Source organism: Bombus fervidus, chromosome 4 (genome assembly GCF_041682495.2).
Source record: "Bombus fervidus isolate BK054 chromosome 4, iyBomFerv1, whole genome shotgun sequence".
Taxonomy (NCBI): Eukaryota; Metazoa; Arthropoda; class Insecta; order Hymenoptera; family Apidae; genus Bombus; species Bombus fervidus.
The window spans coordinates 12,337,873-12,356,294 of NC_091520.1; the positions used below are offsets into that span (position 1 = coordinate 12,337,873).

The 18,422-nt window shown below is 39.8% G+C and overlaps 1 protein-coding gene across 5 annotated transcripts in view; it reads right to left on the reverse strand.

Annotated features, from left to right (window-relative positions):
- Nucleotides 1-18,422, reverse strand: part of Pnt (ETS transcription factor pointed) — a 144,176-nt gene that overhangs the window by 42,306 nt on the left and 83,448 nt on the right. The window contains exon 1 of one of the 5 annotated variants that reach the window (XM_072001468.1): nucleotides 17,385-18,359. The exons of the other annotated variants lie outside the window; for them this stretch is intronic. Coding sequence (XP_071857569.1) covers nucleotides 17,385-17,490 — 106 coding nt within the window. The 5' untranslated portion in view covers nucleotides 17,491-18,359. Of the gene's footprint in view, nucleotides 1-17,384; nucleotides 18,360-18,422 lie in introns of those variants that run through there. 5 annotated transcript variants of the gene reach the window in all.

Below are 18,422 nucleotides of genomic sequence, written 5' to 3' on the forward strand. Positions count from 1 at the left end.
CAACGCGGCGTACGCCTTATGGCGCGATCGCTCAATGCTCTCCTCTCCGCGATTCTTTGTCTACCATCTATACGACATATATATATATATATATGAGTAGACTTTGAAAGATCTTCGGGGTTTAAAATTAAATGTCCGTTTCCTTAAGCTATCTGTAGCGTACATCGAGTTCCTTACGATTTCGTTGAAAGTTTGGCGGTACGTTATTTTCACCTATGTGGGATTCAATTTTTTTTAGGGAACCTAGCTTTACCAAGATGGAAATATTCGTTTTTAAAGTTGAAAGTTTTGTATGATTCTCAAGTCACTGGAAAAATCACTTTTTAATTAATTACAGAGAAGCCGTTACTACGAAATTGATAGAAAAAGTACTGCGTAAAATGGCTAGAAGAATCTTTTTCTTTCTTTTTTTCTTTACGGAAAATTTAGCCTTTGTCTCGTCGTTTTCGAATAAAAGTACGTACGTACTGTGAAGTATGCCATATCGGTAATTTCTGCGCCCAAAGTGCCGTATATTATAACGCGAAGTTGCGCCGCTCTGTCCATTTCTGAATTGTTTGTTAGTGCGCGCGCGTAGAAAGTACAGACAGCCAAGAAATTCCTTCCTAGACGGAGAATCTCGGACATGCGCGAAGAATATGATTTTCGAGTCTCGGCGTGCTTTGATCTCGAAGAATATTATCGCGCCACAAATACCTTAAGATGTTCTTTGATTTCGTTTCATACGTTATTCCAGTTTGTCAGGCGATACTGTTTTCTGTCTGGGATTTACGTACGAGCACGCATTTGAAATTCCTGGGGGGATGGTTAAGGATCGAATTTTGTTTCCTTATCTGATGTTCCTTGTCTTTTCATTACCTTATCGTAGGTTAGACTGGAGTTTTGGGGTGAATTTGTGAACGGTTCGAGGCTAGAAATTAGCCTAGAACGTTTCGATGGCGAGGGAATACTTAATTGCAAGCAGATTATGCTTCTACGAAATCTTTAATCGTTACAATTTCATTCGAGAAAAAATCCATCATTTTGGAAAATTTATGTCAGAAGGAAGCACAAGACCTGCGGCCATACATGACCAGACCACTGGCTTCATTTTCACACCAACCACCGCTCTATCTTATCAAACTTGCTTCGTTACGTTTCTTCCGTTTTCGATAAACGCAAATTATCCGTCAGGCTCGAACTTTATTCTCTTCGCTTCTACGAAACGAAGCTTTAAAACGAAACCTGTTCTCAAAACAGTAAATCGAACGATTTATGATTTATCAAGATTTACGAAGAATAAAGAAAGAAAGGAGGAGGAGGAGGAAGAAGAAGAAGAAAGAGAAGACGAAAAAGAAAAGGAAGAAGAAACAGGAGAACGCGTTCTAGACGAAAGCAACGCTAGTTGCGGCGTCAAGAAACTTAGGATGGCGCGGTGCGATAAAAATCGTGTTTCCTTGGGGAACGCGGGGATATCTGCACAGCTGGATTTGCATGGCTATAAGCTCTTCCAACGACGTACCGCCGAAAGTCCATTAAGTATGTATGGCGTGCACGCACGGTAAGTCTCCCGTAACCCATAAGCACCTTTGTCTCAACGCGCACAGGCACACGCGGCCGCGTGCGTGTGCGTACAGCCACTCACGAACACGTGCGAGCCAACAAATTTGCATGCCGGCGCGCTGGTTACAAACGTACAAAGTATCGACGCTGTTCGTGGTCGTTTCGAGCCAGCTATTCGCTAGAGAGCTCTCCCGATCGTCCGACGTATCCTTAAATGGCATTGGCGAATTTGACACGCGATAGAAATAATAAATCGCGAATATCGTTAATCCGTTCCCGTAAAACGGGCTTATATCGTAGAATCAATGTATAATTTACAAAGGAAAGGAACGTTTTACAAAATTTATTCATTCTCCGATACGTAAAACTTCAGAAGATATTTAAGAGATGTACGAAGAGATGTGAAGCGAAGAAGTTAGAAAATCAAGATGTTTTACAAGATGACAAACGGAGCGATTTATTTGCATAAAATGCTTAAAGTTCACGATCAAGTCAGATTCATGAATTACTCACGATTCTGTTACCTATCAATTTCTGACTGTCATTCGTATCACGTGTACAGCGATACGCTATTTACGATCGTACGTTCCGATATGAAAATTAAGAAATTTCCAGAAAACGTAGTCGATCAGCTCGACTTCCAAGCGATACGACTATTATCTGCGAAAGCTCGGACCAAACTGAAAAATTACGACGAATTACGATCTGCTCCTTTTAAGAAGCAAACAAAATCTTGGCTATAAAGAAGTTTCAGAATCTTCTTCTATAAATAATCCTAAACGAATTCGTTGAAAAATCGGCACTGCCTTGTCGCGAAACACCACATCCAACAGAGGGAATGATGGCACGGGTGCAAAGTGTATCAGCCACGATACGGAATTATTCATCGTGACGAGGGAACGTACGCGTCGTGGAACGTGTAATCGTCAGGAGGAGAAGGATTGTCCGGTTGTAAGGATCGAGAGAACGGAGAACGCCGGCACGGCTGCCGGAGAAGTCGAATTGAAAACCCACGTGCCACGGCGCAACGCTTGCTCCGTGGTTGGAATATCAATCGGACCACATTTGCAGGAACGACGCCTGTGGCTGGCTCGTTGCGAATGCCGTGTATGATCGAGCACGACGAGCTCTGCCAGTAAATGCCCGATGCCCCCTCGGATTCCGTGGATCGCGATGGAGTCGATCCTCAGGCCTCGCAGATTTATCTCCTGTCAGAACCAAGCGAATCGAAGACCTCCGTGATCGAAGAATTTTAGGTCGAATTCGAACCTTCTACAAATTTCTCCATCGAATATTTGCTTCACGCGAATCGCGTATTCGCCATGAGAATGTTTAAACAGCGAGGTCGCCTTTCTAAAAATTTGCCTCAGTTTGGTTTGTCCCGAAAGCCGAATTTACGCTGTCGCGATTTGGTTTCATACGCCGATGAAACGAAACAGCGTTCGCGCAAGTGAAACAGTGGCGAATTTCGGTTAATATTTGCTTCAGTTTGAAATTTTCTGGATCTGTGTGCAGCTTTTAGGAAGAAAGATTCGAAATTTGGCTTTTACTTGGATGGGAAATATGGAATGGGGGGATTTCTTTTTACGAGAAAATTGGAGGTTCGTTGTGTCCAGGGGTTTTTATTTGTAGAGGATCGTTTAGTCTTTGTAGAGGATGGTTGGTTTGTTCGAATAACGAGATAACTCGCTGTTGAAAACCGTCAAATATATTTAAAATAATAAATAAATTAATACAGACAATAATCGCTCGTACCAACAGATTCGTTAAAGACAGTGTAAATCGCTAATTAGATCGCTGATAATTCGTTGATAACCAGTAGATACTGAATTCCTTACGATCGCGTCCGTTTATTTATACTGGTCAGGGGAGAGCCGGAAAATTCGAATTCGTCTACGTTTGATGGACCTAACGATATTGCTACTCCGAGGCAAAACAACAACATAATTTGAATTGTCCTGTAGCTCATGTACCGTTACATATTTATTGAAATTCATTTGAAATTTCACTTTTTTTTATGAAATCCACTCGCTACATGAAAGTGGAAATAAAAATGAAGTTATTAGACGAATTCGTAAATATATATCTGCTGTTTGCAGTAAAAACGTATCGTTAGGCTATGCCCACAATAGCGTGACACAGACCACTCAATTGCAAGGTACTTAATTTTGACACTATTGACTGACGCTAACTTGACAACGTTGACACTATATATTCTACGCGATAAATATCACTGTCGATACGTACTATGTAAAACACATAGTAATCGCGTCGATCACCTACAATTACATGAAAGTATCTAACCTACCTTAATAGAAAATTAATCAACTTACATAAAACATCTGTACAATCTCCCACGAACGAAAAGTAAATTCTCTAAGAATTTAGAGACCTAAAATACGTACAAGATACTCGACCAAATGAAATCCTTTTATTTTATCATTATTAAATGTAGCTTGAACAGAGCCATTAAATACAGCTTCTTTTAATTCATTTTCGATAATCCTAGTCGAAGGAGGCTGCGTTTCGTATCTTCCACTTTCTCATACGAAACCTTTCGAACATATACAAGTAGCACCTCATACGCAGGAGAGCCGCGGGCCGTAATTACGTTACAAGTGGAACATGTGGACATTACGTTTCCTTTCGTGCGACTAATCGTATCTGATGTAATGGCTGTTAGCTGGTGAGCTGGTGATCGAAACAGGCCTATAGATCGAGGATGCATCTGCCTATCTGTGGCGATCGCGATTATCGATCGTTGTTGGGACACTCTTACGTTCTCAAACGAAAGCCTATTGAGATGTGCTGTCTCGGACAGACCGATTAATCTTCGAATAATTGCTTTGCCATCGAAGCATCGACTCTCATGGTAGGGCTTTTTTTTTAATGAAATCGAGGATTTATTATCGCGGTTGTTTTAAACGTACGAACGCTTAAGGGGAATACTAGCTGGTTCGTTGCTCGATAAAAAAAAAAAGAAAATTAAATCGAGTACACGAATGAGTTGAAGTTAAGTAGCATTATTTCTTACGTGGTATAACGCGCTACTTACGTGGTAACTTTGTCTAGACTGAGCTCTGTCTACCTCCGCATTCCTCGCGTTAACTTCTTGCACCATTAGGAACCATAGAGCCTCTGGAGAATACTTTTATAGCTGTCTAATTGCTTTTACTTTCCAGCCAATGTTCGTGACTAACTGCTGTCCAATGACAGTTGAGATATTTACAATTATACCGTGTATGATCTCAAAAAGTGAATAGGATAAACCTATTTGCGCGATATAGGACTCTTATTGCATATATGCATGTGTATACATTACGCTGATCTCTGGTTTATATTGTACACAGTAATTGTAAGGTTTTTATTACTCCCTCGTATATATTATTTTATACTTTCCCGCTATATTACCAAGCGTTATATTCGAAGAATATTACCAATTCAAACAGCTACGTCTAAAAAATAATTCGCGAATTTAAGGATGGAGAAGGTGCAGGTGCAAGAATGGTTATTTCGTTTCTATGTTGTTTTTTCTCTTGTCACGGAACAAAATTCGATATCCAGCCCGATATCGAAGCCAAGTTATCCGCGATGGGCATTGCTTAATCGAATGGAAATGCAAATGGCTAATGACCTGCGACCCGGCTGACACTTGACCCGACTCGTTCAACATAAATTTGCATAGCTCGTGTTATTTGCGACCAGAGCTCAACCCCGGGCCTAACCGATATCGTACAGTCGACAGAAAAATAATTCTTTTGATACGATAAGCTTAATTGACTTGAAGCGACACACTTTTATTCGAAACAGTCGCTTGGACGACTTGGATTTTTGGTCCCGCCGGTTTCAGACGTTAAAACGAATTTATTGCCCCTTTTAGTTTCCCTTCTGAATTTTCTACGATGGAATTAAAGACGATTAAAGGCTGCCCGTGTAGACTGTAGGAATTAGATCTTCAAATATGCATGAACGTGTTATATTGTTTTGAGTTTTGGAAATATTTTACAGAGAAATACTCTGTTTCTAGTTTGTTACATCATAATTTTAATACAATTTTTATCGTTTAGTGTCGTAAAAATATTAAATTCAATCACTCACGTTTCAACCATTTTTCTATTAAAAAAAAAGCTCGGTTTATAGTTTGTCGTATGGTGATATAAATTTTGGTCATGGTTTCAATTTATGGGTAACACTGAAACTTTTGAAACACACCAGATTATTCGCAACTCAAGAGCAGGATAAATTCCAATTGACAAGAAAAGAGAGAATCTTTCACCGACGAAAGGTTCCTTCTGAAACGTTCGCCATTATCGTTAATTATCAGCGATAGAAAGTTCACTCTCGATCTGCTCCGGTTCCGTGTACTCTTTCACTTCGAAGACAAATTTAATAATCGTCCTCAGTCACTTGGTATTCTCTGGTGATCTGCATTTTTCCCTGGTAATCGTGCACGAAGCCGAAAAATCTTTTGTCACGAAACGTACTGTTTTTAATTGCAAAGCGACTGTACTTCGTCATTGTGGTCGGCTCGATCGTTCGGATTTTATCGACGGAAACATTTTTAGAGGATCGTTTGAAATTCCTAGAAGATAAATACCTTACAGAATATTATTCGATATTTTTTGAATAGTTTAACGACTGGTCCCGGTAATTCGTATCTTATGCAAAGTGATCACATTACGATGTGCAAACACGAGACAGAGTATTTTAAGTAATTCCTCATTTGAATAATGTTAAATGAATAATGTAGAAATAACAATCAGGCTCTATTTAAAAGAAGGTCGTTTGAAACAACCTTCTTTGTCTAGTTTATAATTTAGGAATGACGCAATGTAAATGTACAGAAGTTTCCAACAAACTTTAGGTTAGCTAGGTAGGTAGGTACGTACGTATCTACTCCAAATTTATTATTACACGTATATTAATTTCATTTATTTGCTTGCTTATTTTTATTTATTGCAGAGATAACAGCCTTTGGTACAGCTAAAGATTGATACAAATGAACAGATAATTAAGAATTTGCAAAAGAAGCGGAATAGGTGGGCGAGCGATTTGACATGTTTGCAGATACGATTGATACAACTATCAGAGGTATAGCTAGTTCTGTACAGAGACTTAAGGTTAAAAAGCTGGAGAAATTCCGAGCAGTCTACGTAGCCTTTTACAGTTTTAGGGACAGACGTAACGTCAGCTACGAGTCTACGTTGTTTCAACGTGAAAAAAATCCGAGAGATGCTACGAGCGGCTCGTATTGAAGATTAATTCCATCGTGTCGCGTTCTGTTATACATTAACTGCAAAATGATCGCAAAGAATAAAATCATGCAAAAAAATTTGTCTCGAATTTTTCGATTAAATTAATCTCTGTCAAAGGCAAACAAGCGTCTGAATGTCTCAGAGTGAGAAAGTTGAGAGCTTAAAAATTTAATAGAACCTACGTTGCATTCCAATATATATTATAAAATAATTTCTCAGTGCCGAACAAACTAGGAAGCACTCGGTGAAACGTATCGCGGTCCGATAAAAGCGTTTCACGTAATTGACTGAGAAAGAGAATTGAGCGAACCAACGTCTGGTTGACGTCAAATTTTCCCGGATACGCGTGCAACGCCTGGACCATATTTTCTCTCTCTCTCTTTCTCCAAGCTGGAGAATTAAAAAACGATCGAGTTCCTTCGACGTTCGCTTATGGGGTCGTAATTTTTTTCCCTTCTTCTCCACCACGTGGAACACGGTGAAGTAAGTTTGTAGATGAGTTTTAACGGACACGGGGCACGTGCTGGCAACGTCTTCTGGCTTATCCCTCTTTCCACGGCGACTCTGGAATATACTCAGCAGCCAAACAACTGCGGCAGCTGTCCTGAACAAACTACTAGCCTGTGTGTGCAGCTCGGTTCCAAAATCTTCCACTCTCTTATTTCGTTGCCACGTTACACGCATACGTATACGACTCGAACAATTTTGTAAACTTTCGTTCTTTTTTTTGTCTTCCTCTTTGTCTCGTTTCAAGTCTCGCTCGGACTGGTCAAGTTGTTTGAATACAAACTGACTCGACGTCAAGTGATTTGATTAATGAGGCAATAGATAGAAACTTGAAGATATTTCAAGTCAAGTAAATATAGAAGGTATACGTTGGTAAACCTCTCGTGTTGTTTGAATTCAAATTCGTGCTCATACAAATCAAGTTACATCCATCAAGCGGTGTGAAATCAAATTAAAGCGTTAATATATAGAGAATTAATAATAAGTAATATACATAGAATCGATGAGTAATATAGGCAGAATTAATTGATAAATAGCTTGCTTGACGACTGGCCTTGCATCGCAAGGATATCGAAGGCAGCTAGCGAGAAGTGTAACATTCTGATGAGGACGAAAATGCTTATCAGCGACACGATCCATGGTATACGAGTTGAAACGGCGTGAAAAACGCTTAACTTGCCTTGATTCATCTTGACTAGTATGAACGAGACTTAATTGCGACTTAATTCGAATCGTCGCTGTTCTATTCTCGTTTCTTGTTCCGTCGACTTCGCCTCATTAATATTATGTATTAATATGTATTAATGACTCGTATATTAATATTATCCAGAAAAACGTCTTGATTTAATCCGATGGGAAAATCGTGACGATTAAGATGTCAGGTCACGTGAACAAAGCAAACAAAGGTAGCAATCACTGGAAGAAAACGCTTAGTCGTGCTCTGCACGCAAGAAAACGATTGTAATTCGTTTTTATATTCGCTCTTTTTTTATTTTTTTTTTTTTTTTTTAATCTAGCAGTTTTCGCACTGGACGCTGCACCGATCGTTCGTGCTTCTAATTGACACTTCCCTCTATCCGTTAATTAAGACATTAAAAACGGCACACAGGTGTCGTAACTGCGATTTCTTTGCGTTTGGAAAGTTGGACAGGATCATTTTCTCCGGATAAAATTGAGTCAGACGATTGGCAAATATAAAACTTACGAATAACGACACCTTAGCCCTTTCATAACTCTCGATGCAGCGTATACCACGATAAGTTATTAATTAAGTACGCGATAAATATACCTATTAGTTCTCGACAAAATTGCTCTTAAATTTCATTCCGTGAAAAATACCAAAAGAACGTTTTATCGATAGAACGCTTTTACTCTGATGAAATAGAATGATTCGTAGATATATTATTTGCTCATCGTAATGCAATTATTTCACATAGTAAAACTATGTCAATAAACATTCTGTGTCGTTGAAGAATTAACGATCGACGAGAGAAAAATTGTTCTCTTGTCTAAAGCCTAAAACGATTTAACCCTAAGAGAATTAAAATTGTTGTATAAAATTTTTTACCATGGAAATACCGCTTATTTTTAGAAAGATCCAGTTTCGTTATATTTGATATATTACTCAATTACTTTGCTTAATTTTCTCAGCTACCTACGCTTCGTTATCTAGCGAATTCTTCGAGACAAAGAAGCAGGCCACGGTTAATCAAGTTGCAAACTGTCGATCGCGCTAATTAATGAGACGCACGGTGCACCGTTCCAGCGTCTATTTAGCGTGCACGTGACCCTCGTACACCTGTTGCTCGGCGGCCTCGTGGAGACGTGAAACGCGTCCAATAGGGGAACTCACCCTAATTATTCCACTTACCACTGGAAAGAACGTGAATTCGAGACGAACGAGGGTTGCTGTGGTAAAAATACACTAGAACGAAATACATATGTATTTTCCTCCCCACAGAACAGCCGCAAATCTCTAGAGGTGCAGAGAACGTTCCACGCTATTCGTTATAAAAATATCATGAACGTGCGTCCGATATTATTAGACGTTGTCCTTAGATAGAGAAGGATTTCAGCGGTAGAAATGTCACATTTTTTGTCAGTATTTTTTTTAAAGAACAATTTGTCACTGGCGGTGAAAGAAACATAGAAAATTACTCATCTTCCTTTCGAAATCCTGTTGTAATTTAACGCGTAAAAAGGAATAATGCTTCGTATTGTAATCGATATTATGCGCTTCACATCGCATCGGATCGTGACAACGAGAAGGAAAAGTTCAGTATGACCTTCGGCAATTATGGCACAGCACATAGCAATGACACGCTAATGACAACATAAGGATTACATCAATTTTGTGTCTACTCCAACAGAGACAAAAATTTCGGAACAATTACGTTTATTAGTGAAAATTTATTTAATCAACGGGATAAAAGAATCTTCTTCGTTGTATGTTTATAATCACATGCGCCTTCTAACTTTATTAGCGTCCATAAAAAAGATACATATTTCTCGTTAACGAAAAGTCAGTGAAATAGTAAAAAAATTATTTCGATATTGTTGCCAAATTAAATATGTATTTCTGTGTAATTGATGTTTTACTTCAAGTAGATTGCGACTCTGCCACTTGGAATCAGCGTGTTCTTTATATCAAGTTAGAAGGATTTTAGACGAGGAGAATTAAACGAAGAAAATAAAGGTCCGTGGTTGCAGAGATTGTGGTAAGATTCCGTAATTTCCCTGTACACATCCTGTGTCGTTAAGAATATACGACACAAGTTGTATAGTTTGCGGTTTCCCCGAAAGGGCTGACCAGGGCTATCCGGTAGCCAGATAAAACTTATCTATCTCGACGACGACGGTTTGTTTGCGCTTGGTACGTCGTCATTTTGTTGATAGTCTTTTCAGCCACGCCTCTCGTATGGTTAACCATCAAGAGGAACGATCGTCAGGTTTGGGAAACGAAGGAGATTGAACGAAGGATTCTTTCAAACGAGTTTGTAAATTGCCGTCTTGGGAATTTGTCGTGGAACCAGAAGAGAATCATAGTATTGTATATGTAATTCTTCACGGATCGTACTATTTCATTTTTGAAATCCTGTAGATGATAGAGATTAAACAAATTTATTCGTACGGATATTTCAAGCGTGTTTGTTTTGAAATATTGTATTTTCTCGATTTCGTTCTCTGCCAGGTATATGATTAGCGTTCAACTTCTGTAAAAGCATGTGATTCATTTTCATAATTCCAGTTATCGCCAGGAGTTGCTGCGAATAACGATGAATGTTAAGATAAATTACGAAAAACATAATGTTTATAATATCACACTAGATTTCTTTACTATTTGTAACAGTGAAAACAGTCCATTTAATTCAATTCTGCAAACTTTATCACGGAAGATTGCCATATTTGTAAAACTCTAACCACGTACTATCTGGTTTCAAGAAAGATTGTACGTTTATTACAATCCCAGTTGTATGATTAGCGTTCCACTTCTCTAAAAGCAAATTTATTTACTTCCATAATTTTACCTATTGCCGGACGATGGTAATTGCACGATTATAAATTGCAAAAGATATAACGTTTATAATACCAACGCGTTTCTCTACTATTTCTAACATCTCATTTTCCGTTCATTCGTAACATTTCGATTTTAATTCAATTCTATCGACTTTCGCTTTGCAAATCTTCGTAAAACCACGTGTTCTTCCATTTAAGAGACACTGTACGGTAAGTAGAATTCTAGTCACACGATCAGCGTGCAATTTCTCTAAAATCGAACGATTCGTTTCCATAATTCCAAGAGACGATACGATCTCAAATGGTAAAATGGTAAATGGTAAATTCTGCGACAAATTGCAAGAAATCCAACGTTTACAACACCATCGCACTTCTCTACCGCTTGTAATATCCTGTTTTCCATTGATCTGTATCGTTTCGATGTTCAGAGCGAGTTTTATTACAATACGACCGAAATTATCCTCCGATTGAATTCTACAAACCTTTCCATGGAAGTTTGCCATCTTTGTGAAACCGTAGCCACGTGTTATCTCGTTTAAAAGAGATTGTACGGTGGTCTGCGTCGGAACGAACCGAAAGCCAGGACCACGATATAATCCTGTGGGTAACGCGAGAGATAAAAAAAAAGCAGTGCGGCACGAAGGGGCAGCCCTTGGTCCGAATCGCGGCTCGATAATGACGACCATGTTAACGAGCACTCTGGCGACATTGTTGATTATCGCGAAACCGCGTGTCTCGGCACGATAAGAACGGACAACGAGCGTGTTACGCTTAATAATTAACGTCTAATCGGCGAAAGTACGAATCCTTATGGCGTGTTATTAATGTCGCTAATGATCGGTGTCGTGCTAGTTAAATCAGTTAAATGGACGCAACTAGTGGCGGAAATGCGGGAAACACTGTGATTTGCGAGTCAAGATAACGACTGGGACAGCATCTCGATAGGTCTATCTATGGGATGAATCTATGGGAAAATCCGTAGATCTTTAAATTCAGCAAAGAAATTAATAGGGTTCGCACATTTGGATGTTTTGATATTCTAAGGATGTAGTTATGATGTTCTGATATTCTTTTGGTGTAGTAAAATTTTCATGAAAATCTTCGGCATCTATATAATTATCAAGCTGCAAAATTCATTCAAATTAATTTAAATAAAGGTGCAGATGTTATTCTATTTAAAACTCTATTCGATATATAGGTATATATAAAGGAAGCCTTAGAATTTTTTATAATTCTGTAGGAAATAAATTTCCTATCGAAAGGAATCATTTGATTTGTATCTAGCAAAGCTCTTTCGTTTTAAAATAAATGGCTAAAGATGTTCGCGTCGCAGAAGGTCTCGTCTCTCGCGATTGTACTTTGTTTTCCGATTCTTAGGCGAACTTTGTCCAATACGCGTTGAAAAGCAGAATCATCCGTACGCAACTATTTCCTACGATCCCTCGGTTCGTTCATTCTCGATATCGTTGATAACGCAGAATTGGAAGATCCGTTTCTCTCGATTAACCAACGTCTCGCCCGTTTCTTTCTAGCCTTTAACTTTTTATCTTTTTACAATCAACGTACCTCCTATTAACGATAATAGAACTTGGGAAATGATCGGACATTTTGAAACGCGTGTTTCAACGTTGGTATCGCACCACGAACTGAAAAGAATCGCTAATGCGCAGGTAAACTGAAACTGATGCAAATTTTATGAAGCCTAACTGTCGATGCACGCATCGCAACATATTTCAGCGCGTAGAGCGGCCTTTTAATATCCTTAAAACGAGATTCCACGGCCTATTTCTATGCGTGAAAATCGCCCTAATACCGATCCTCGCGAGCCATCGTTATTCAATTCGTCGAATTCCACGAAGTTAACTGTGCAAAAAGATCACCAGAGGGAGGAAAGTACGGGCAACAAGTGGCAGCGGCATTGTTAACCGCGGCGATTATCAAGAAACCGCGTGTTTCACCGAGATATCGTGTCCTGACGGCGTGCGTCCCGTGATAACGTGCATGCACACCATGCCAACTTCCTGAGACGCTCCGATACGTCATCGAGCGACAAATTCCAACCACGAGTATGCGTCCGTGTGTGAACGAAGCTGAAACACAGACTCCTAAAACTGTGGTACTTACGACGACGACGCGTTGCGACGTATGGACCAATTATCGTAGCCATGTTGATTAGCCGGTTGGCTACTCTCTTCGAGCCCACTGGCAGATAAAACGGCCGATTACGCTGAATCGTTTATCGTTTCGCTGCGTTCGCTCTAAGAGCTTCGTTACCGTAGCTTTTCCACGAGAAAACTCGCCAGGCTATCGAATATTAAATGGTTCGCCAATTAGCAGCCACAAAGGGACGCCGTGCTCGAGATAAGAGCCACAGAATGACCAGCATTACGAACTTAATTATACGCATGTGTATCGTGAGAAATCATCGTTTGAACGTATCGATAGGCGAACAGGCCAGGTACGAATTTATAGATTTTCAAATGGAAGATATCTCGTGTATTATATATTTCTCGTGGAAAATTCCTATATCGAAATAAATAATCATTTTTTCTATTATAAAGTAATAATTTTATTTATCTCGATATAAATTATTATTCTTAATGCAAGTTTTTGTTTTCTTACCGCGTATGTAGTTGGGTAGTTTGTATAGTTTGCAATGGAGATCTAAATTTGGACAGGATCGATAAGCAATAGAACGACGGATCGATCGATCCAGAATTGGTTCGAACGATCGATTTTATTGACCGACTTTGACGCAGTCGAACGGAGATTATTAATAGAAAGCTGCTCGACGAATGATATATTATTGTTCTATGATTTCATACGCAGGTATGTCGCTCGTGGCGAAAATCTCCCGTCACTCGTTTTTATTCCAGACTCTGTCCAACTCTTTTCCTCCTTCCTTCTTATAGTTTCTAGTTTCGTCAGACTCAAAATCATACGAGTACTTGTATCAAAATAAATTCTAGCCAGCGCTACTGTACGCTTAGAATTGTTATATTTCCATTTTATCTTTCGTCGTAACAAGTGTCTAAAACGTCCAAAAATTATATCGTTAGACGTCTATTTTATTTTATTTTATTTTATTTCTTTGTAAGCGAATACTAAAAATTTACGACGATAATTTTCTTGCTGCGAAAAGTAGCATCGAATCGAAAACGATTCGAAAGAATGTGAGAGGGTTAAACAAGGGCTACCAGTTTCTCGAAATGATCGATCGAAATGTGCATTGGTATCACGGCAATTGGTATCGAAACGGACCATTACTTTCTCATTTCGCGGCGTTATTAATTCACGAGGTCGCCGCCGGTTTTCGTCTCGACTGGCTGTAATCTACCACAGGGAAATTACACGCGGAATATTTTTCAAAGTCCCTCTCCGCCGGTTGCACTCCGTGAATCACGATAAAACAACGATACGTACGTACAGGCCCCGTTTCTTTCTCCCTTCTTTTTTGCCACAGTTCTCGTTATCCGCGACCGATCGCACGCGTTCGTGATCGAAACGAGATCACGACCAATCGGATCGTTCGCCACGACGCAAATTGCCTCGACCGAAACCGCAATTAGCGCAAAATGTTTCGTGTACTGTTAAACGAACAACTGACTGTAATATTGTTAGGTGGAGAAACGAATTTTTATTAACGACTCAACGATTGTTTTATCGGTGAAAGGACAAACAGGGATAAAATGACTTACGAATCGACCAATATTTTTATATATCGAATCACTTGCGATATTTAAAAAGAAAAAGAAAACGTATATTTTCAGAGAAATGTAGCTACGCGTTTCTCTGTACTTGAGATAATAGGAAATTCCTTTTTCAGCCACCGATTCGAAGATATAATTTATAAAAACATTCGTCAAGATCAGTTAAGAAGATGATCATTTTCTATTTCTGTAGACATCTGGTGTTAAGTTTCAAAAATGTTCATAATAATTCAAATCGTTATGCCTCTGCACATGGAAATATTTATTCGTAACGATATTCATCGTAGCTTTGAAATCATCTCGGATCGAAAATGTTAATGAAACCAAACTAATTGAAGATGAATTCTGTTCATATCTCAATCGATATCTATCCGAATCCTCTCAAGAAACTAAGACCCATACGAAAATGAAGTAAATAAATGAGAGATTAGACGCGAGATTTGATTTCACTTCGTTTGCAAGCGTAGAAAAGTCCGAACTCGATCTGTTAGAAACGAAGATACGAATAGATAAAAATACGTGACTCGTGTGACTCGGTACAACTTCAAAGGCGAGTCGATGGAAAGGAGGAGCGAGATCCACTCGAATCCGTCTTCGGTTCTCGGTGATATCTACATGAACAAAACGGATCAAGCCATTCGCTGGAACCGGTTGCCAGGAAGCAGCAGCATCGCCGGATAGCTTCTTCGCTCGAGATATCCCCTACTTAGGAGGCGAAGCAGCCTCGACTTGCGTTCGCGAACGAGCACGCGTGTACAACGGGTGTAATCCACCCGTGAGATTTATCATTAAGCCGCGCGTTTCAGTAGATGTACATCGAGTACAAGTTTCGAGTAGAAGATAACCGTGTACGCATCGCTATTGCGCTTAAATGCAACGTAAAAAGTATTATAATTCGATCTCGGTTACATCGTTTTTGTCGATAATTCTTTCAGAGACATGAGATCAACGTTAACCTCACCAGGCCCGGTCACAAAGACCGGTTTCGATATTTAATTAAAAATTGTACATTCCTTGTTATTTCCTACGTTCGTCTAACCTTATGTAAATTCTTTTGTTATCCGATTAATCGATTTCTTGATTTTTCTTGATAGAACAATTTACATAAAGTTGGACGAACAAAAGAAGTAACGACGAACGCGTAATTTTAAATTAAATATTAAAACCGGTCATTTGTCCGGGTCTGGTAAGGTTAGTGTTAAAGAGGTGATTTATATGGCAGATCGATGTTATCGATTTAGGATCAGAATTGTACTTTTCATGCTGTTGAGGAGCGCTAATATATTACGTTGCTGGATGTTAACGCTGGATAACGTTTGGTTCAAGAAGCACTGCAAAAGATATAAAACGCAATGCCTTAAACATTGGCATTAAAATTCCAATTACGTATCTATCTTGTTTCGCGTTAATCAAAATCTTTTTAGATAGACGTAAGTGAAAAATAAAAGACAATTATCTTTTCCCGATCTCAATAAATCTATCTCCGAAGAGATTAATGAACGTGTACGATGCAAACTCAACGAGTCAGTTTCTAATCAAAGAGTAAAACGCTAAATTACATATTTAATTAAACATTCTGATAGCAAAATTTTAAAATTCATCCGCCGCCTGAAATACTCGACTTCGTGTCCGAGATTAAATTTTGTATCGAGTTTCTGTGACGAAACGTAAAGAAATCTCGTTAATTGGAAGCCGCTATTTCCCCAATATCTAGTTGCAAAAGAGAAATGGCCCGTGCTCGCAGAGCAAGAGGAAGCGTGTCAGGGTCAAGGGTCGGCCACTTCTGGAACAAGACTCCCTTCCCCACGAAAGAGAGTCCCTCCAACTGCAGGAAGTGCATATGCGACCGGGATGCAGGTTGCACTGCTACGGTCTCCACATCTGTTACAATCTGTCCGAGCCTAAGTCACGTTCGCGCGCCTAACTATTCGTCACGTTAATCCGTCGCGAGTCTGAATGATTACGAGACGACTGGCCTGACTGTCAGGGTTAACTTTCAACGGGGAGAAGCGTGCCACGGAGCTTTACTGCGAATCGACGCGTCTTGGTTCGACTTTCTTCATTCATAAATTTAGTAACCGCGTAATTCTTGAATTCATTTTCACGTTTTTAAATCGTAGATAAATACGTATATTGAAAGTAGCAAAGTCCATTTTTGTTTCTACGTATACAGTTTAAAGATAATCTATAGACATTGAGGTTTATCGACACCTAGATACCGTTGCGCGATAATTTGTCAATTAAAATTTCGAAAATCTTATTAACGATATTAATTCAACCGACTTTACTGTTAATCGACGAATCAAACGAATTACATTCTTCACTTTTAAATTGTAGATAAAATGTACGTAGAAAATAAGAAACACTAACTAGGTTTTCTTGCACAATAATTTGCCGAATAACAGTTTGTAACATTTCGTCAACGAAATTAGATGAACAAAGTATCGCGTGGTATTGCGTTGACAGCATAAAAAGTAATATCTATCATCGACGATATTTCCAAAAGAAAATGTAGTATTGCGTTGCAAAGATACATAATACATTAATAACATCAGTGCATCGCATGTACTACATTAACCAAAATAGAAAGAGGAAAAAAGGAAAGATAATATATACATAAAAATGATAAAATTTCCAAAGTAAAACATAGTACACTACGTCCCAAAAATCCTGAAAAGAAAAAAAAAATACTCCGTATGGCAAAAAAAGTCGTAGTACTACCTCGGTACGTAATGGTAGCAAAAAAAGGTAAAAAGTATCTTTCTTAACCGCAGGAATGGAAAAGAAGCCATAAACGCGAAAAGTTGCACGCTGAAAGAAGGACGTGGACGATCGCGTTTGCTCGGTTCCATACCTCTGGGCCTGGCGAAGGACTTCATGGCCTTGATTCCCATTCCGGCATAAGCGTCGCCGCCGTAGTCAACGTACATGAGTGCTGTCCTCGCGTGCTCACTGTACATACACGAATTCCCGGATCACTGTCATTCACTTTGCGTCTTTTGTATTTCCCTGTGGCGTGTATCGCGCGCGAACGCGCCTCTATTACATCACTTGGATGGAAAGTAACACAACAAGTAGGGGGTTGAACTGAACTCGTCTCGGTTGTGGTACGATCGCCGGTTCCATCGGGGCAAACGTTCGTTGCTCGTCGATCGAACGATCGAACTTCGATCGGTCACGGCATCGCGAACAATAATTGCGAAAAGGGAGTCGATGACGGAATCGAAAATTCTCTTTTAGCCCATGCTAGATCCTCAAGGTGTCGGCGGTTCGAGTGGTCGATGACGCGAGCTGTCAATGGAGCATCAGTGGTCTGACAGAAGCTGAGCTTGCCGTTAAGAACTTCTCTCACACTATTCTACACACTATTTCGAAATGCTGGTTCGCGAATGAAAACTTTCATCGAATTTCCAAACAACGATCAACGTTCAAAAATGATCGTTCTCGAGTATCGTCTGGTGCTGTGTGACGGAGCAGAGTCGAGAGAAAGTCTTCGCGATCAGAAAATCTTCGACTTGCTGTAAACTTTAGACGTTATCGAACATTGTCGATAAGCAAAGGCACGGTTTCGAGAAGAACGAGACCGCGAGCCATGGCAGGTCTCTCTGTAAAGACGGCAGGTGAGCAGCTCGGCGAAGAAACTGGTCGAACTCGGCTACGACTGGCAGGAACGACGAAGAGAAACACACGAGGCGACTCCTCGCGTCTTGCAAGCCGGTCCGCGCGTAGTGTCCAGCATGTGTTTGCTATCAATTCATAACCGCGACCCACCGGGCTATTTCCGAATACCTGCTTGCGCAACCATGACTGGTGAAAGAAGAGGGGGGACACCGGAGCGGAAGCAGAGGAGGCTCGATCGCGGGGACCTGGCTCCGAAAATACGCGAGGAGAG